Source organism: Carcharhinus amblyrhynchos, chromosome 3, assembly GCF_965287045.1.
Source record: "Carcharhinus amblyrhynchos chromosome 3, sCarAmb.v2.hapA, whole genome shotgun sequence".
Taxonomy (NCBI): domain Eukaryota; kingdom Metazoa; phylum Chordata; class Chondrichthyes; order Carcharhiniformes; family Carcharhinidae; genus Carcharhinus; species Carcharhinus amblyrhynchos.
In genome coordinates, this window is record NC_137326.1 from 81064232 (window position 1) to 81084574 (window position 20343).

Here is a 20343-nt window from a genome sequence, read left to right on the forward strand (position 1 = left end):
ACTGCAGTGTTAATATAAGCCAACTTGTGATACTAATAAATAAACTTTATTACTGCAAATTTGGTTTAAAGTAATGAATTATCTTGATTTTCAAATAATTAATTTTGATTTGTGATTAGACTTGTACTTTAGACAGCGTTCCCAGCCATTTAATAACTAAATCTGTAATTAAGGATCATTTGTCACCCTTGCTACGCCTGGGGTGCAACTCCACAGGAAAATGGAGTTGAGACCACGATCAGATCAGCCATGATTTTATCAAATGGTGAAGCAGGCTTGAAGGGCTGAATGGCCTACTCATACTCTGATTAATATTCTACCTGACACTATTACTAGGGTGCTTGGGAAAACTCCCATTAATGCTTTCCGTCCCTGGTTTTCTTGGTTATATCTGAACTGATTTAATATCTTGGTTTTTTGCAGTCAGATTCTATCTCTCTATATCAGTATGATACAACATAAATTCTCTGTTTGAAAATACAACGACCCTGAAATAATTAATTCCTCATCTTAGTCACCCAGCAACCATGCCTCCAGAATGGGTCTTCAGTGAAACATATTTATTTCAATCTGCATTAATATATTTTGTTGTGAACGATACACACATTTGGGTACAGTGCACTAGCTTTGTTACCCTCACTGTCGCACTGGACTTATTTTTTTTAAACCCAAATTGTTACTTTCTGCCCTGCAGCTCTTTGTCTTTTGTTTCTTAAACGCTTTTGAATCAATCCTTTCCTGAACCCTATCAGGCACTCATTGACCATTGCTGTGCCTTGAGCTGGTTCTGGCTGACGCTGAACACCACGCTCCTGCAGCACCGCCCAACCCCGGCAGGGGGAGCCACACAGAGCAAGTGCCCAGACAGGAGAGGTCCTTCGCCAGGAGAAGCCCCTTCAGCAGCCTGAAATTCAAATGCTTTTCAAACTTGATTTTTATTTTGAGTTACAACGCATAATAAATTGATGAAAAAGGCTGTGAACGACCTCGTGCTTGGTTGAATCGGAGAGACGGTTCGTATTTATTACGCGCTCAGGCCGGCCAGCTGCCCTGGGGTCCTGGCGGGGTTGCTGTGGAGATCTAAGATGGCGGCGCTCTGGCTGGCCGGCTCCGGTGGGTACAAATGGGGCCGGGAGCGCCTGCGTTGGGCTCGGGTCAGGCTCCGGTCTTTGGGGGAGGGGGGGGCAGGTTTTAGCCGCTAACCCTTCACCGCAGGAGCGGAGGTTGCAGGGATTGGGGCTGCGCTGGCGGTCCATTCCGCTGTCATTTCCTGAGTGTGAACAGTCAGTAACGGAGGGGGGGAAGAAGGGGGCGGGAGCTGTGATTGACAGCGCGGCTGCCCAATCAGGGAGCGGCTGGCCTGTGCCCTGCAGATCCTGTCCAATTAGCTGGAGGCGGGGGCGGGTCCCGCGCGGGGACATTCCAGGTTCGGTCGCGCGGCGGATCCTGATTGGAGTAGAGAAGAGGAAAACTCAGGCTGCGAATGTGAGCCCGGGACTGGAGCCCGCAGCATAAGCACCGTGCAACCAGTGAGCCACTGCAGGGCAACCGGTGTGCAACCAGTGAGCCACGGCAGGGCAACCAGTGAGCCACGGCAGGGCAACCAGTGTGCAACCAGTGAGCCACTGCAGGGCAACCAGTGTGCAACCATTGAGCCACTGCAGGGTGGGCACCCTGGAGCACTGTGCTACCATTGCGATATAATATGGATACCCTGGAGCACCCTGCAACCACTGAGGACCCCTGGAGTACTGGAACTACCCTGCTAGTGTCTAGCTTGCAGGAAACAAAGCTTTTCACTGCATACTAATACATGTGATAATAAATCACTGCAGCATAGGCACCTTACACAACTCTGCAACTACTGTGCCTTGGGCACCTTGGAGTACTGTGCAACACCTGTGCCACCACAGCTTGTGGAATTTGGAGTACCATACAAAACCAAACCTCTGTGACATAGGTGCCCAGCATACTGTGCAATGCATGGAACCTTGGAGTACTCTGTCACTGTGGCACTGGTGCCTGCAATTTTCACATTGGTACCAAAACACATTTAGCCAGATAAGGTTACTCTTAATGGTGCCTTCTGTTGGCCATGCATAAATGTTGTAGCAACTTCAAATGAGGGGCACATTTATGGCAAGATGGACATTTTGAAAAATTGCTACCCAAGTACCCAGCTGGCTTCATGAAAGCAGCAGCTTGCTGTTTGTCTCATCATTGAATGACAAGTAGTTGCTATGTTTGCAGAAGCTATTAGCTAAACCCATCACTGAATGTTGGCCTTTTTGCAAGTGGAAGTAACCCTTTTAATGATATATGTTAATTGCTGTTAATCTCTGGCACTCAAAATGAACAATTGTGAGTGTGAAAATTATTTTCTTTTTGTGCTTATTTCTGCTTTGGGTAGTAATTATGGGAATTTTACTTTTACTTTCTGTTTCTCTCACAGTTCAATTTTCTTTCCCTTCTTTCCTTTTCAGTATTTAATTTTACATCGAATTTGCCTACTATAATTTGCACTGTCATCTCAGTACTTGCACTGTTAATTTCACAGTCCTTTAATCTGTTTGGGTGACATAAACATTTATGTTTTCCAATTGCCCAGTTTCACACATTGCAACAATATTGTGCTTTCAGTAAATTGCCATGAAAAAAAAATCAAAACCTATGGGCATGTCATGAAAAGACCACGTCTAACTCAGTGCAGATGCCATGCTGCAGCAAATTATGACCCAAAGCAATTGCAGCATGGTTACAGAACATGCTATATTAAGAAAATGAATACATATATTGATACTGAATGTAGACCTGTGGTATGGCTGATGAGGATATTTAGAAACCAGGGACTACATTTGCTGCTAGACAATGCCTTGAGGTCCAGATATGTGACCACAGGCTGATTTTTTTTGCACGATATCCCTCTGAAACCCTGTCAATTTGCTGGTATTTTCACCATCTTATGGGGTATAATGTATGATCCTGCTGTGACAATGAAAATGGTGCCAATGCACCGGCATGTTTCATGGTGAATTATACTGTATACTAAGCTTAATTGTGAAAGGTTCCTGAAACATTGTTTCTGTCCTGTGCAATTCCCAGTTGTCTGGTAATGATTCTTGTGGAAGAGAAAGGAAAGCGAATTGTCTGGAACCAAGGCAACACTTTAACATTTGACTGGAAGGCCATCCTGACTGGTTAGAGGCAGTGGGAAGCTTGTTTGGCAGGTTGTGTCATTACACTGTGTTCATCCCCAGACAGTACTCTAATAGGTTCCCTCTGTTTTGGTTCTGCTAATCTTGTCCATAAGCTCCTACTAAATAGGATGTGACCCTAAGGGAAGAGACCCTTACATACTTCTGTAAACATTCTTTGAAACATGGAATGGATTTCTAAAAATATAAAATAGCTAAAATAAATTAGCCATTTCATTTTCATAAGCAGAAATGCTGAAAGTGCTCAAAGAAACTTGAGTATTATGTGCGCAAGTACTTGGAGAGACGCGACAGGCATCCAGATGGCCCGCAGAATTGTAAATTCATCACTTTTATTATTTGCTACAAATGTAGAAACACTAAAATGCTCTGGGGCATTGGCTGGTACAGAGATCCCTTCTGCTCTTTCACTTCTGGAATCCAAAATCGGTGTTGACTATTAGCATAAAGTTTCACTTATGGCTGAAACATATCAAGTTGTTGGAACAGAAAGGCCTGTATTTAGTGCGTGCTTTGAGCTGTGTTTTATCATGGTATGTTTGATACTGACATTGAATAGTGGAGGTGAATAGGTCTTCACTTTCTATTTCCCAAATACATAAACTCAATTATGTATTGTGATGTGACAATCTCATTTGTTTGAGTTTGCTGCTGGAAAAACAAATTGCTGAATAGTTATAGAATAGAGTCCTAGAATGGTTACAGAAAGAATTCACAGAAGCCTGTTCAAATCTGTGAAGACTCTCTCTGCAAGAGCAACTTGGCTAATCCCTCTCACTTTCCTATACCTGCAGCCCTGTAATATTTTCCTTTCTGGTGCCTATCCAATTTATTTTTGAAAACCAAAATTGAATCTATTTCCGTCACTCTTTCAGACAGTACATTTCAAATCAAAACCACTCGCTGAATAAAAGGTTTTCCCTTCAGTCACTTTTCTTTCTTTTGCCAATTACTTTAAATAGGTTATGCACTGGTTCTCGACCCTTCCATCAGTGGGAAACATTTTCCCCCATCTATTCCATTGGACCCCACCAACAAATCTTTCAACCTTCTCGTGAAGGTGAACAACCCCAGCTTCCTCTGTCTATCTTAAACTGAAGTCCCTCATCCCTAGAACTATTGTAAATTATTTTCTTCTGGGTATCAGTCTGTTGTTGGCATATCTTGAATTTTTTCATTGTTACAGCAACTAGTATTATGATTTTAACAAGGTCCACTTTGCGGCTCTCCTAGAATACGAGCTCCCTGATTAAGGCAATATGTTTTGTTGAATCAGGGAGCCCTGCCTGTGTATATAATGTGGAGTATCAGGGTTACTGGCACTTTGGATTTGTACTGCATATGAGGAAGTAAGTACCTGTCTGAGGGTTGCTGACTATGTAAATAAATCTTAAGTTTGGTGAAAGGACACCTACCTCAGAGGAGTTATTTCTTTTAGTATTTGTCAATAGTAATTAGGTTCATGTTTCATTCCATGCTCAGAGTGAAGTTACAAATACCATGTTTGCAAATATCCGAGTCAAGCTTTTGGTTTAAAATTCCAACGTAGTAACATATAGTACCATTAGATTTACTGATTGCCCAGGTAAATTGGAATCGAAGATCGGGGCAGGTAGAACTGACATTAAAGGGTTGTCCTGAAAGAGGAGATATTTGAGATACATTCCCACCAGTAAAAAATGGTAGGACAAACAAAGCCAGAGCTCTCAGGGTGACAACAGTGATGGAGAGTAAAGACGAAGCAGGAAAAGGGTGGCTGTGAGGTAGATAATACAAATGAGAACCAGGCTGAGTTGAGAAAGTTCAGAGGGGAAATGAAAAAGCAAATAAGAGAAGGGAAGAGCAGGTATGAGACCAGATTGGCAGGCAATATAAAAGGGAATCTAAACGTCTGCTATTGGCACTTAAATAGTAAAGAGGTTGTCGAAGGAGTAGTAGAGATGATTAGGGACCAAAAGAGGGATTGGTATACGGAGACAGAGGGTATTGCAGAGCCTGACGTCCTAAATGAGCACTTTGCATTGTCCTTACCAGAGTAAAAGATGTTGCCAATATCATAGTGAGAAAGGTGATCATTGCAAAGAGACAGTATTTGTACTTCATAAGGCAACAGGATTGGATACACCTGAGCATACTGAGGGAAGTAAGGGTGGAGATTGCGGTGATAATCTTCCAATACTTCTTGGATATAGGGGTAGTGCCAGAGGACTGAAGAATTGCAAATATTACATGTTCGTTTAAAAAGTGTAGCGGTAACCCAGCAATTACAAATCAATTTAACAGCAGTGGAAGGAAAGCTTTTAGAAATGATGAGCTGGGTCAAAGTTAACAGTCACTTGAACAAGGGTGGATTAATTAAGAAAAGCCGTCATGGACTTGTTAAAGGCAAACCATGCTTAACTGACCTGCTTGATTTTTTTTTTGATGAGGGTAATATGGTTGATGTAGTATAATACATGGATTTTCAACAAATGTTTGATAGAGTGCAGCATAACAAAAGGACAGTGGCAGCATTTTTGAAATTCAATTTATTATTGTCCCATGCATTAGCAAACAGTAAAAAATATTTTTGTTGCGTGCTATACATACAAAGCATACCGTTCATAGAGAAGGGAGGGGAAGTGTGCAGAATGTAGTGTTACAGTCATAGCTAGGGTGCAGAGAAAGATCAACTTAATACAAAGTAGGTCCATTCAAAAGTTTGATGGCAGCAGGGAAGAAGCTATTCTTGAATAGGTTGGTACGTGACCTCAGACTTTCTTTTCTCCCCCCCCCACAGAAGAAAGTATGTCTGGGGTTCTAGGGGTCCTTGATTATGCTGGCTGCTTTTCTGAGGCAGTAGGCAGTGTAAACAGATTCAATGGATGGAAGGCTAGTTTGTATGATGGACTGGGTTTCATTTGCAACCCTTGGTAGTTTTTTGCAGTCTTGGATCGAGCAGAAGCCAAGCTGTGAGACAGCCAAAAAGAATACTTTCTCTGGTAGCATTGTAAAAGTTGAGTCATAGTGGACATTCCAAATTTCCTTAGCCTCCTAAGAGAGTGAAGGTATTGGTGGGCTTTCTTAGCTATAGTGTTGGCGTGGAGGAACCAGAACAGGTTGGTGATTTGGACACCTAGAAACTTGAATCTCTCGACCATTTCCACTTCGTCCCCGTTGATGTAGACATGAGCACATTCTCTGCTATGCTTTCTAAAGTCAGGGACTAGCTCCTTTTTGTTGACATTGAGGGAGAAATTATTATTGCCACACCACTTCAGATTCTCTATCTCATTCTTGTCTCATCATTGTTTGAGATCCGACTCACTATGGCTGTCATCAGTAAACATGAAAATCGAGTTGGAGGGGAATTTGGCCTCACGGTCACAGAAATGTAAGTAGTAAGGGATTGAGGACATTGCCTTGTGAGGCACTAGTGTTCATGATGATCGTGGAAATGCCTATCCTTACTGATTGCAGCTTATAAATTAAGGAGCCCCAGGCAATTAAGTTTGGAGATGAGTTTTGTAGGAATAATGATGTGAAAGGCTGGGCTGTAGTCAGTAAGTAGGAATCTGACATCGATGTCTTTGTTATCCAGATGCTACAGGGTTGAGTGTAGGGCCAGGGAGATGATGTCTGCTGTGGACCTTTGCAGCGATAGATGAACTGCAATGGATCCTGTCAGTCTGAGAGGTCGGAATTGATTCATACCGTGACTAACCTTTTGAAGCACTTCATAATGATAGATGTCAGAGATAATAAATGGCACAAAGTGGCATAGATTAGGATATCACTGGGATTTAAACCAGTTTCAAATAAATACTTCATGTTCCTAGAATTTGGGACATCATCATGTAAGATAGGGTTAATACAGTCAGGAGAAAACCAAATGTTATCATGCTCAATCATTTATTGCATACTCTTGTAAATTTCTGTGAAAATGAAGTCAAGTGTTTTTAACTGAAGAGGAAGATCGTGCCTTACTAACAGACATAGCCTTTCAACCGGGACTCCTTTTGACATTCTGCTGTGAGTGGTGCACTCTTGCTAATTGTGCCTTTCTCTAACAATATTAGAGACCTATCATTTGTAGATGCTTTACGAGATCATTGATTTAACATTGTGTATAATTTTCTCAGGATTTTCCATACCCCAGTGCACACGTGGGTTAGATTTAATTTGATTCATGTTGATGTTTTTCCAAATATTCTTGATTCTATTCATTAGGTTTAGTTTTAATCGGATTTCACTATTGATTACTTCAAGCCCAAACTTCATTTAGGTCTGCAAATTATTCTCTTGGAATGTACAGTCTGCAATGTCTCCAGTCTGTTAGTGGGATTCTGGAGTCTTGACGAGAAGCAACCCTCAATAACACTGTAAACTGTCATATCCAGACCATTTTCCTGTTAGTAATTCTGGTGCAAACAGATTTTTTTTGAATGAAAATTTAGCTGATAGGATGCCAGTCAAATGCAAGAGTGTCCTGTTTGATGTGATTCCAGTTTGATCTGCCATACAGCCAGGTCACCTAGTTCATGTGCTTTTTGAAATACTATACCATTGATGATATATTTGGAATCAGTGCAAATAGTTTGGATCGCTTTGCTGCTGGAGCTTCCAAGCTTTGTAACCGCAACACTTTTTTGTGTTGTGGATTATTTAATTCTGTAAATCATTATAATTGCTTGCATTAAATAATAAAGAATTATTGTTGGTAACTTTTAATCATGCGTACTTCTTACAGCTAAGAATGACAACACTGGGATTCTTGCAACAGTTGCTCTGGTGTGTCTCTCCTTCTCGATTGTGAATGCAGACTCAAAAGCAGTGACAACAACGCTCACCACCAAGTGGCCATCTACACCATTGTTATTGGAAGCAAGGTAATCGTATTGGTCTTCCATTTATCTGTCAATGGCTGAATTTCCAGTTCATTTGGTTAATTTCTTTTAACCCAAATGGAGGGCATTTTGGTAAGCAAATGCAAATACTATATGGTACCTGATCAATTAGTATTTGGTCCTGATACAGGAAAAAAATGTTCTTATAAAGAATTGCAGGGCTGTCAATGACGATCTACCCATTTCATGGTCATTTTCTGATGATTACCCACAAATTATTTGAATTCAGTTTCACATGTTAAAATTTAGGGGAAGGAGGAAGAGGGTTTAACAGTCTGGGTCCATTGTTGCTGTGAAGCAAACGGTTTTTTTCATGGAACCAGTTACATTGGTCTGATTATTCTCATTATAATTTTCTTCACTGATCCATTGAGGGTTACGCATGTCTTGAATTTTGAGCACAACTTGCTATATTGAGGTATTGAAGGAAATAAGGTTTGGATACCTTCGGGAAAATCTCATTTATTTCACGTTGCTTCACCTATGTTGATTCAAGTTCTGTGCAGCATTTTGTGTTCCATGACTGAAGTATCTATTGTAAATTAATGATCATTTTGTTGGTACCCTTGTGGATAAAGTCATTAAGTGTAGAATCTTCCATCTAAACAGATCAATAATAATGGATTGTTGCGATTTTAATGCAGCATCTCAATTACTATCTAAAAGCAGTGCAAGAAAGTGGAGTGGAAAAGGATAATTCCAGTCTTAGCATGTAGCTGTAATTTGAAATGTAATGCGATTGTTGGATAACTGATCGAAACACTTGTTAGATAAACACGTAACAAGGTCAATTCTAATAACTTTTGCATGCTGTTAACTGAAATAGTAATTTGATACTTTATTGTAGTAAGTAAATTGGAAGATGTATTTTCTTTTTCTTATTATTACAGTGAATTTTTGGCTGAAGAAAACAAAGCCAAGTTCTGGTATTTTGTGGATGCCACTCAAGAAATTCACCAAGGGGATTATGAAGGTAGTGATGACTTCATTGCAGAGCAATAATGTGCCACAGAGTTATCACATTTCTCATTCATTTACACCTTCACATTTCATACTGTAAGCCAACATTCAGCTGGAGGTGTGCGAGAAACGCACTGTCCTGATTAAGATTTTGATTGTATACTTGTCTGCTGTTCCACGCTCCTCATCACCATGACTTTTATTTTTGTCAGATGTTGTGGGCAGATGATATCTTTAAGCTCCTGCAACATTTTATATTACTTAATCAAATTGTAAGGTGAGACTGGGGTAGATGATAAAACTTATGTTTCTTTAAAATGATCACAGAATTCTCTGCAATGGCACTTTTGGTGGCAAATGCCACAAGTGAGTTTATTGTGCTCCCTGATCCTGGACTAGTGAATTCACAACAAAAGTGGCTAGAAAAATGATTAGGGTACTCTGCAGTGAGTGTGCGGGTGGATCAGGAATAGCTTGGCCAGTGTTTGCTGCACATCCAGGGAAGAGAGTCTGACGCAGAATGGAATATGGTCATTAAGTCTTAGAGCACAGAAGGAGACCCTTCAGCCCAGTGTGTCTGCATCAGCCATCAAATACCTATCAATTCTGACCCCATTTTCCAGTACTTGGCCAAAGCTTTGTATGCTACGGGGTTTCAAATGCTCCTCCAAACTCTTAACTGTTGTGAGGGTTCCCATCTCTACTACCCTCAATCATGTCGTTTCCTCCCCACCCCAAGCGCACGCTCCCTTTCTCTCTCTTTCCCTGCCTCCCCCTCCCCACCTTGTCCCAGTCTAACCTGCCTCCCTTCATAACTAATGCTCCAGTCCAGTCAGCATGAAATTCTATGGTGGTGCATTTAGGAGTAATGGCACTGATATGATGATGTGGGATGGGTTACCGTATGCACAGACAGAATCATTGCCTAATGTAAATGCCATCAAATTCTTAAAACAATGATGAAAGTTGTATCAGAATGACAGCATTTTACCTCTGAGGCTGATGTCCACTTTAAAGTCCCAGTTGGTGTTGAGTAAACAGTTGTAAATGAATAACAATTGAAGTAGGATTTCAAGTACTTGCCTCCTTCAGAGAGTACCCAATCTTTTATGTGGTTTTCTTGTGTATTCAACGCTTGTAAAAATAGTTTGCCTATAATTCTTGTAGCAAGCAAAATATTTAATAGGCACAGGATGTCCTTACCAAAGGAATACGAAGTGGGGATGTTGATGCAAATGTGAAAGTAATGTAAACATATTGTTAGACGTATTTATCACTTAAGAGGAGCTACTAGTTTATCTTTATGTCTGAGCATGTTAATCCCAGGAGCAATTTATCCCAGAATTGAAGTCCAGTGTGTAATGATTTCACTGACACAGCGATAAGGCTAATGAAGTGGGGTTTTGTGGCATTAGGTTTAGAGAAGGGAAAAATGAACCCAGGTTTCCATTTACAGTTGTTCTTCAACTCCTATTGGAGTAGACATGCAGAGTTTGGCTCAAGGCAGTGGCAGCTTTGTCTATCATCAATGGTCAAATAGCATTTTGACCTTTACTGACTAAGCTACTACAACAACAGTGGTATTTTGGAGAATAGAGTGACAAGCATCTATGAAATGTTACCAACAATAAATAAAAACAGTCAGTGAAAGAAGAGGAGAAAATTAACAGGGGGATGGGGCAACTTAAGGATGTAATTGTTTTGTTTCATATGACAGAAACCGATACCTCATACTACCAGTATATACTACAGAAAGCTGGTGAGCTTCTGACCCCTGTGCAGACCAACCTGCTGAAGTTTGCCTTGTCTCTACGGGCATACTCTGCCACTGTTCAAACATTTCAGCAGGTGAGTTGAGTGTATTTTACAGGATTCAATCTGGGTAGAAGCTGGGAGCTGTTTTTGTTCAGGATGATATAAAGGATACCAATTCTTCTCATAGATTGCAGCAGAGGAACCTCCTCCAGAAGATTGTTCTGCTTTCATAAATGTGCATGGGGAGAAAAGCTGCAATCCTGACAATTTGGAGGCACTTCTTCAGAGTGCTTTGGAGAGGTAAAAATAATACACTGCATGTATCAAACAGAAAAGTTGGGAATCATTTCTGTTCTGAATTAGTAAAATGGAATGGAATTCAATGTGTTATTAACTTGAAAATTGGCAAATTAATTGCATATGAACATGTGAATTGGGTACTGTGTAAAGTTTGAGTTCATTGGACTTACAGTTGTAATGCTCTTGAATGATCGTGGAACTTGTGCTTTAAGTGGATAATTCCTCAATTATGCTATTTTTGTGATCTGCATTCCCAATGTGCTGCAAATGGTCAAGTCACGTTCAAGATTGGGACTAATTGCACACTTTGTTAAATTCCTTTTTCAGTTGCACCTGCTTTACCTCTGTGCTCAGAATATTATAATGTCAAATGGGGTCTGGTGTTTATTTGGCAATTTGCACTAAGGAGTTCCTTTCTACTATGGTGACCAGAGTACTTAGTGTTCTGATTATGTGAGCTTCAGCTGCTGAGAGCTTGAACCAGTTGATGAACCACAAACATTTGGATTACAATTTGGTTTTGGATGATCTGATTTGCAATGAATGCAGAAGTTGATCTGCTTGACCTACAACACAGACCATATTGCACATGTGCCATGTTGTAAAGGGGCGTATGGTAAATTGGTGGAATTGTCATGTGACTGCTTGATGAAACTTAAAATTGGACTAGTTTTTTTTCAAATTAAGGAGTGTGAATGAGTTTTGTTCAATGAATTTCACGGAAGTGGTTAAACAGGTTCTTTCTTTTTATGCTTCCCAAGACCTGCTTGCTATCTTCTGTCTGTGACTAATGTTGTGTATCTGTAACATTGTTGTGAGCCTGTGATGTTTCTGTTGGTCTCTGGTTTACATAGTAAAAAGTCTGACAACACCAGGTTTAAGTCCAACCGATTTATTTGATAGTACACTCACTAGCTTTCGGGGTTAGTCCCTTCGTCAGGTGAATGGAGAGTTCTGGCCTCAGACAGAGCATATAAAGCACAGACAGTTTACAGATTACTGATTACATAAGAACCTAAGAAATAGGAGCAGAAGTAGGCCATCTAGCCCTTCGAGCCTGCCCCCCCATTCAATAAGATCATGGCTGATCTGTCGTGTCTCAGTTCCACATTCCCACCCTCTCCCCATAACCCTTAATCCCCTCTCTTATCAAAAACCCATCAACCCGCGTCTTAAAAATATTTAGCGAGGCAGCCTCCACCACTTCAACGGGCAGAGAATTCCAGAGATTCACCACCCTTTGAGTGAAGAAGTTCCTCCTCAACTCCGTTCTAAACCGCTCCCCCTTTATCTTGAGGCTGTGCCCCCTAGTCCTACTGTCCTTTCTGAGCGGGAAGAGTGTCTCCACCTCTATCCTATCCATCCCATTCATCATCTTATATGTCTCAATGAGATCTCCCCTCATTCTTCTAAACTCTAACGAGTACAATCCTAGTTTATTCAGCCTCTCCTCGTAGCCCAACCCCCTCAACTCCGGCATCAGCCTAGTAAACCTCCTCTGCACTCCCTCCAAGGCCAAAATATCCTTGCGTAAGTATGGCGCCCAAAACTGCACACAGTACTCCAGCTGCGGCCTCACCAATGCCCTATACAGCTGCAGCAAGACCTCCCTACTTTTATATTCAATCCCCCTCGCTATGAAGGCCAGTATCCCATTCGCCTTCCTGACCACCTGCTGCACCTGCAGGCTGGGTTTTTGCGACTCATGCACAAGGACCCCGAGGTCCCTCTGCACCGTCGCCTGCTGCAGTTTTTCGCCACGTAAGTAATAATCCTTCCTACCATTATTCCTACCAAAGTGGACCATCTCGCACTTGCCAACATTAAATTCCATTTGCCATTTCCTGGCCCATTCACCCAGCCTATCTAGATCCTTCTGTAGACTCTCCACACCCATTAGAATGTGAATCTTTACACCTAACCTGCTGTTCAAGTCTTAAAGTGGCTGACAATGTGAGTGGAAGGAGCGCTGATCACAGGTTAGAGATGTGTATTGTCTCCAGACAGTACAGTAAGTGAGGTTTTGCAAACCCAGGTAAGTCACGGGGGTTACAGATAGCACAACATGAACCCAAGATCCTTGTTGAGACCGTCCTCGTGTGCGGAACTTGGCTACTAACCCCGAAAGCTAGTGAGTGTACTATCAAATAAATCGGTTGGACTTAAACCTGGTGTTGTCAGACTTTTTACTGTGTTCACCCCAGTCCAACGCCGGCATATCCACATCATGACGGTCTCTGGTTTCACATATCCAGCAAAAACCAAATGATTGACTTTATCTAAGTCGTCATGATGCAATCTGATGGTTGGGGGAATTCCACCAGGTTCTAGCCGCTGTAGTGCCCAATTGATTCTGGTATAGCTGGTGAAAATGCCTGTCCAGTAAATAGGACATTGAGGTTCAAATCCCAGAAAAGCCTTATTCCCTTTTAACCTGCTGTGTTCAGGTTAAAATTTTGTAGCCACTGTAGTAGTTCTTTTTTTCCACATCCCCCAAGTCATTTGCCCAATTGGGAATTTTTCTCATTATTCTTACTTTTGCTTTTCATCTGGTTTTTGAATTTACCTGAAACCCACCCCCATCTCCACTCCCACCCCGAATAGTCCAATTTGCTGACATTCATCAAAAATTATCCCAGAGCTCTGATTTTGAAAACAGGTGGAGAGGAGTCACTGATCCTATTCTAAATGTTTTAAAAATGCTTTGTTGATTTCCTTTCAAAGTCGCAGCCACCTTTTTACTGACTGTTTACTTAAGGTGATTGGCATGTCACGGTATTTAATATTTGTTGGTCTAATGGCGTTGGGCTGCAACTTGTAACTGATTATAACTATTTGGTTCAGATCTGAAGAAATATATTTTTTGACTTTCCTAAGCCACAGTGCAGCCAAATTCCTAGCTTCCTACCCCTTTCAAACTTTAGCTGCGTACCCCGGACTCTTGTTATCTCTGAATGAGGATACCCAGTTTCTTATTGCCCTGGTGTTGTCTACAGCCTTCTCACCATCGCCTCCCACCCAGATTAACCCTATTTTTGGCTCCCTCTTAAACCAGCTTCAGCTCCAGGTCATCTCTGCAGGTGCCTCTCAGGGTAGTGCCTTAGACCCAACATCTCAGCTGCTTCATCAATGGCCTTCCCTCCATCATAAAGTCAGAAGTGGGGATGTTTGCCAATGTTCAGTGCCATTCACGACTCCTCAGATGCTGAAGCAGTCCATGTTCAAATGCAACAAAATCTGGACAATATCCAGGCTTAGGCTGATAAATGTCGAGTAACATTTGCACCACACAAATGCCAGGTAATGACCATCATCTGTAAGAGACACTAACCACTGCTCCTCGATATTAAGTGGTGCTACCGTTACTGAATTTCCCACTGTCAACATCCTTGGGGTTACCATTGACCAGAAACTCAATTGGACTTGCCACGTAAACACCGTGGCTACAAGACCAGGTCAGAGGCTAGGAATACTGCGGCAAGTGACTCACCTTCTGACTCCTCAAAGCCTGTCCACTATTTACAAGCACAAGTCAGGAGTGTGATGGAATACTCCCCACTAGCTTGGATAGGTGCAGCTCCAACAACACTTAAGAAGCTTGACATCATCCAGGACAAAGCAGCTGGCTTGATTGGCACCTCATTCACAAACATCCACGCCTTCCACCGCTGATGCTCAGTGTGGACTATCTACAAGATGCATTGCAGCAATTCACCAAAAAATCCTTGGACAGCACCTTCCAAACCCATGACCACTTCCACCTAGAAGGACAAGGGCAGCAGATACATGGGAACACTACCGCCTGCATGTTCCCTTCCAAGCCACACTCACCATCCTGACTTGGAAATATATTACTGTTCCTTCACAGTCGCTGGGTCAAAATCCTGGAATTCCTCCCTAATGGCATTGTGGGTCAGCCCACAGCATAAGGACTGCAGCAATTCAAGAAGGCGGCTCACAACCAGCTTCTTAAAGGCAACTCGGGATGGGCAATAAATGCTGGCCAGCCAGCGATGCCAATATCCCACGAATGATCTAAAAAAAACTTTTCCTCATTTCCTTGTAGAAGTTCAATGAGCAGCCACGTGCCCAAGCTTCCCACTTCCAGAGAAAAAAACAAGGTACTTCTGGAGGTCTGACGTCCTGAATCTGATTCTGGGTTTCTGGCAGCGGTCTTTTCATATCTGAACACTAATGATCTAAAAAAAAGCCCACTGTAGTTAGTTCTTAGTAAACTTTGATTTATGCCATGCAGAAAGACCAGTTGTGCCAGTCTGTTGCCAGTTATACTAGAGTTGTGTGTACAGTATTTGATAGGCTTCATGTCATATGTTCTTCTTATTGGCATTAAACATAAATGTTGAACTGTGAAAATAGCATCCATAACTTGATATGTTATTGTTGATGTAGTAAGAGATAAATTTCAAAACCAGCATCAATTTGCTTTCAATATTTCCATTGCATAATTTTATAATAGTTTGACAAACATGCTTGCATATCTGTAGTGCTATCTAAGAAAGTATGACAAAGCAATGCTTTACACTAGTAGGTACTTAACTAGTGTGTAATTTTACAAATACCACTGAGAATTAAATATTGTCTTAAATAAGGAGATATTTTCTGATAAACATGATAATCATTCTCAATTAAATATTTGCTTAAATGTCAGTTTGTAGGATGAGTAACTTAAGTTCCAGTTCATCTTTTCGTTCGATTGTACTTAATTGTAGCTTTATCTGTCTATTTGTCCCAATTATTTTAATGGACAAGCGCACCATTTTGTGACATTGAGGGATGAGGAGCAGGGTGGCCCCTGGCTCTGTCCCTTGCCTTAATTGAGTTGAGGTCAATCTCTGCTTGAATTGGGGGGGTAGTAAAATTGGGATCAACATTTGGAAAAAGATTAAAATGGTCCAGAGTTCAAGCATTTGATTATTAAGCAGTGACTCTTATGCTTATCACACTTGCTCTTTCAACAAATTTGGGTTCATGTTGGTGGCTTCTTTGTTTGAATGGCCTACCCACATTTACTCTCTCAAACTTATGCCTGATCAAAGGCTTCAGGAGCAATAGTGGAAATAGTGACCACCAACTTGCTGTCTTCGGAAAGAAAGGCTTCAGGGAAAAATGTTGGAGGGAATTTTTTGATATGTTAATTGCATTCTATAAATTCTCAATTTGAGTCTGAAAGTTAGATCAAAGATTTTTGTTCAATAATTATAGTCAAAACGAAAGAACGTTTCTATCATGGAAACTATAGATTCTGCAATGGGAATACTTTTAAAATATTTAATTTACAACTGATAAATGTCTGAGGAGAACTATTTAATGCAATTTTACTGGAAAGTAATGGGCTATTTTTAATTTTGATTTCTACCTTGTCAGACCCAAGCCATATTTATTTAAAGGCGATCATATTGAGTCATCCTTTAGAACTGAACTTCCGGTGGTGATTCTGTATGGTGAGATTGGTACCAAAGAATTTTCCAGATTCCACAAGCTTCTTCATTCTAAATCTGATGTCGGAAGTGTCAACTATGTACTCCGGCATTATGTTGCTGTAAGTAAATATGCTGTTTTGCTCCTAAATTGCATGTGTATTAATAGTAATTACTTGTTTGCCTTCGGGGAATTCCATTCAAGAATTATCAAAGTTGTCTTGCATTAAGATTGGGCAAATTTCACTTGCTGAATAAGTAACCACATTTCAGTAACCACACTTCCCCTTGCCAATTTTCTATCTTTCTTTGAATTGAGGCATTGCACCTTTTCTGGGAGATGAACATCTTTATTTTGTGCAGGTTACTCCCTAGTATCTTGCCTAAGTGGCCATTTTTATATGGAAGCTTTGTTACAGGGATGCTAATTCTATTCTAACCTCATTGACGTAGATTTCTGAGACTGCTGAGTGTTCAGTCATTCTGTTTCTTATTATTCACTTTCTTATACTTTGTGGACAACAACAGGAACACATAGTGACATTACAGTTTTCAGACCATGTGCCAGGTGCAAATAGGGATTAAAAGGATAATGATTGCTTGAGCATTTGTTAAGTTTCCAATTTTTTAAATTCAACTTTGCGATGTGAAAGCAGGACTTTTGAGCAAGTCGAAATAATGGAGCACAAAATAAAGAGGTTCATCTTTATGTAGGTCATAGGAAGTAGATTTTAATCAGCCTAAGTCAATCTGAAACTTTGTCAGTGATGTTGCTGACATGAAAGAAAGCAGCCCAGAAAGATCTAGCGATCCACAACAGTAATTGTGGAACCCTGGAGCATGTCTTGCTCTGCAGCTATAGTGATGTCAACAAGCAGTTAAGGAGCATATCGCATTAGATTATTTATGCACAGCTAACCAAAAAGTTGAAAGCACTTGATATAATTTATTTTTAATTTTCCAGGAGTAAAGTTTTCTTTACTCTTTCAGAGAAATTGCCATCACTGGGTTAGGCCAGCATTTGTTGCCCATCGTTATTGGCCTTGTAAAGGTGGTGGTGAGCCCTCTCCTTGAGTGCCCGTAGTCCATTTTGTGATACTGTGCCTCTAAGACATGTATTTTAGTCATGTTTCTGTGTTGAATGTGTTTACTAGTCCCTTCCACTTTATTGGAGCCATTTTGTCTGAATCCAGAAGCACTGTATTGTTACTGCAGCAACATAATTGATCTTAACTGATGCAGCGTTTGTTTTGATTTGAATTAATGCAGGGTTCTGTTGTTTTGTGTTTTCCTCTGGGATTGCAGAGTAAGGCTTGATTAGGTTGATTGACAAGTAGGGTCATGTGACTGGGCACAGCTAGATTTTCACAAAGAACTCTAGGCTGTCTATTTTTAGGATTTTTAGAGAGAATTTGCTTTCTCTGAATCTCTTGCTCTGTCTGAAGTAGAGACTGAAATCTGCGAAGAAATAAGCTTGTTTTGCTGATATTCTACTGTTTGGGGTTGAATCTTTCTCTGGAAGATGTTTTAGGAGAATTAGAATATAGGTGTCTGTGTGGATTATTCTTCAAGAATGTCAAAAGGTTGAAAATCTAGGACCTACGTAAGCAGCTTTTGTTTCTGTGCTAACTGGTCCTAAAGAAGGGATTCATGTCTGTGGGGATAATGCTAACTTGGAGCAATAGAGATAGCTAGCTTTTAAGGAATATACTTTGTTGTTTTAAGTATTTTAATTGATAAAAGTTATCCTAATTCTTTTTACTATATTCTGACTGTTCTTAAATAAAGGTTTTATTTTGATAAAAGCTCCCTCGTGGATTATTTGAATCATAGCTGGAGTGAAATGCCTTATGTCCATCCTAATGCCAAAATCAAATGTCAAAGTTATGATTTGGGTTAACTTCATAAAATATCTTGGAGTTTCTTATCTGGTCCTTAACAACTTGGTGCTTTTAGGAAGGGTGTTCTAGGATTTTAATCCCATGACAGTGAAGAAAATGATGATATTTTTCCATATATGTTTGGCTTGGAGGGGAATTTGCGATGATGGTGTTCCCCTGCATCTGCTACACTATTTCTTGTAAGTAGCAGCGATCATGGGTTTGAAGGAGCCTTGGTGAGTTAAAGTAGTTCCACCTCATTCAATTAGGTGCAACCTTTCAAAACACAACGAAAACAGAAAATGCTGGAAAATCTCAGCAGCTCTGACAACATCTGTGGAGAGAGAACAGAGCCAACGTTTCAAGTCTTAAAGTTTGCTCTGTTCTCTCTCCACAGGTGCTGTCAGACCTGCTGAGATTTTACAGCATTTCCTATTTTTGTTTCAGATTCCAGCAGTCTTTGCTGTAACCTTTAAGTGTTTTTTAGCAAGCGCAATAGTGTAAAAGTGAAAGGTTTTGTGAAATTATGATTGCCATGGGCATAGTAGTCTATGGGGACTTCCACAGTGTACCCTATGGAGTAACATGGACTTGCTGACGAGATTGTTAGGTTTAGTGGAGTAGTGATGATAAATGCACAATCATGACTACAGCAAAATCTGGGCCATTGCGTTATTGCATTGTTGGCAAATGTTTCATTAAGTAATGAGCCGATTTGTATGGGTGATTTATTTGTTTCTTTTATTTCATGCTTTTGGACTTTTTATTTACAGAATCCAAGTGAAGATAAAGTCTTGCTTTCTGGTTATGGAGTTGAACTTGCCATTAAAAGCACTGAATACAAGGCCAAAGATGATACCCAAGTTACAGGTGATTCAGATACTTCCATTTTGTACCAGTTCAAAACCAAAGTGAGGACTAAAGTTGTGTGCACAATTTGTGATATCTTGCTATTCTGATCTGAAGACCAATTTTCAGAATGGATCAGTTGTGTGATATTCATAGTTAATTATTGCTGGAGTAGATCCATAATGTGTGAAAACATTATAGCATTTGATGGACAGTGCAATGAGCACAGAACACCCTGGCAATTTTTCACTCTTTCCACCTGATACCATAATTCTTGCTGGGTTATGGCCCTATGGGCAGTGTGAAACTTCAGATATCTCTCAAATGGTTCTTTTTAAAGTATGTGATTTGACAATTAGTGTCACCAGGATGCTTGACTGTGGACTCCATAGGATACACTGTGCATCGCAGGAAGTTAAGCAAGTTCTTGCACCTTCAGCGAGAGTGGGGGATGGTGAGGCCTGGTGTAGCAAACTGTTTTCTAGCTGAAAAAAAAATTTGTAAAGACCTGGAATTGAACTAGAAACTTCTGATTTGGATGGCTGACTGCTGCATCAGGTGATGCCATTACATGAACACCAGGTTTCCGAAGCATTGTCAAATATGCCTTCCTATGGAAAAGAAATTAAAATTAAATTCATTGGATTTTAGGACTTGTATATTTGTAAACTGACATTTATTGACTATTAATTGTAGGTATTATATAATGATTATGTCAGTGATTAATAACAGGTAAAACAACAGGAGAAATATCCCTCCTGTGTCACACAATGAAAAGTCACATCTTTAAAGAAAATTTAGGATTGCATTTTTTTTTGATACAAGTTTCCAAAAATCCTAAGTGCTGATGACATGCTTAGTAACAGAGCAGTCATTGGGCATTACCTTTTTATGAGTGCCCATTTCCACTGATGTCAATATAATGACCTGAGGTGGTAGTGTCCAATAATTGTTTTAAAGCTAAAACATGACTTCAGAACTCTAATATAAAGGTCAGCCTTTTTGATTATTTTCTGCACCTGTTCAGGACATTTTGATGGTCTGTGTACTTGGACCTTTA

The 20343-nt window shown here is 40.5% G+C and overlaps 1 protein-coding gene across 2 annotated transcripts in view; it reads left to right on the forward strand.

The window, feature by feature from the left end:
• The first annotated feature begins 1068 nt into the window (after positions 1-1068).
• uggt1 (UDP-glucose glycoprotein glucosyltransferase 1) overlaps positions 1069-20343 on the forward strand; it is a 131962-nt gene continuing 112687 nt past the window's right edge. For both annotated transcript variants that reach the window (XM_080185439.1, XM_080185440.1), the window contains exons 1-7: positions 1069-1113; positions 7945-8083; positions 8992-9074; positions 10779-10909; positions 11004-11116; positions 16502-16676; positions 19208-19304. In XM_080185439.1, coding sequence (XP_080041565.1) covers positions 1086-1113; positions 7945-8083; positions 8992-9074; positions 10779-10909; positions 11004-11116; positions 16502-16676; positions 19208-19304 — 766 coding nt within the window. In that variant the 5' untranslated portion in view covers positions 1069-1085. The remainder of the gene's footprint in view (positions 1114-7944; positions 8084-8991; positions 9075-10778; positions 10910-11003; positions 11117-16501; positions 16677-19207; positions 19305-20343) is intronic.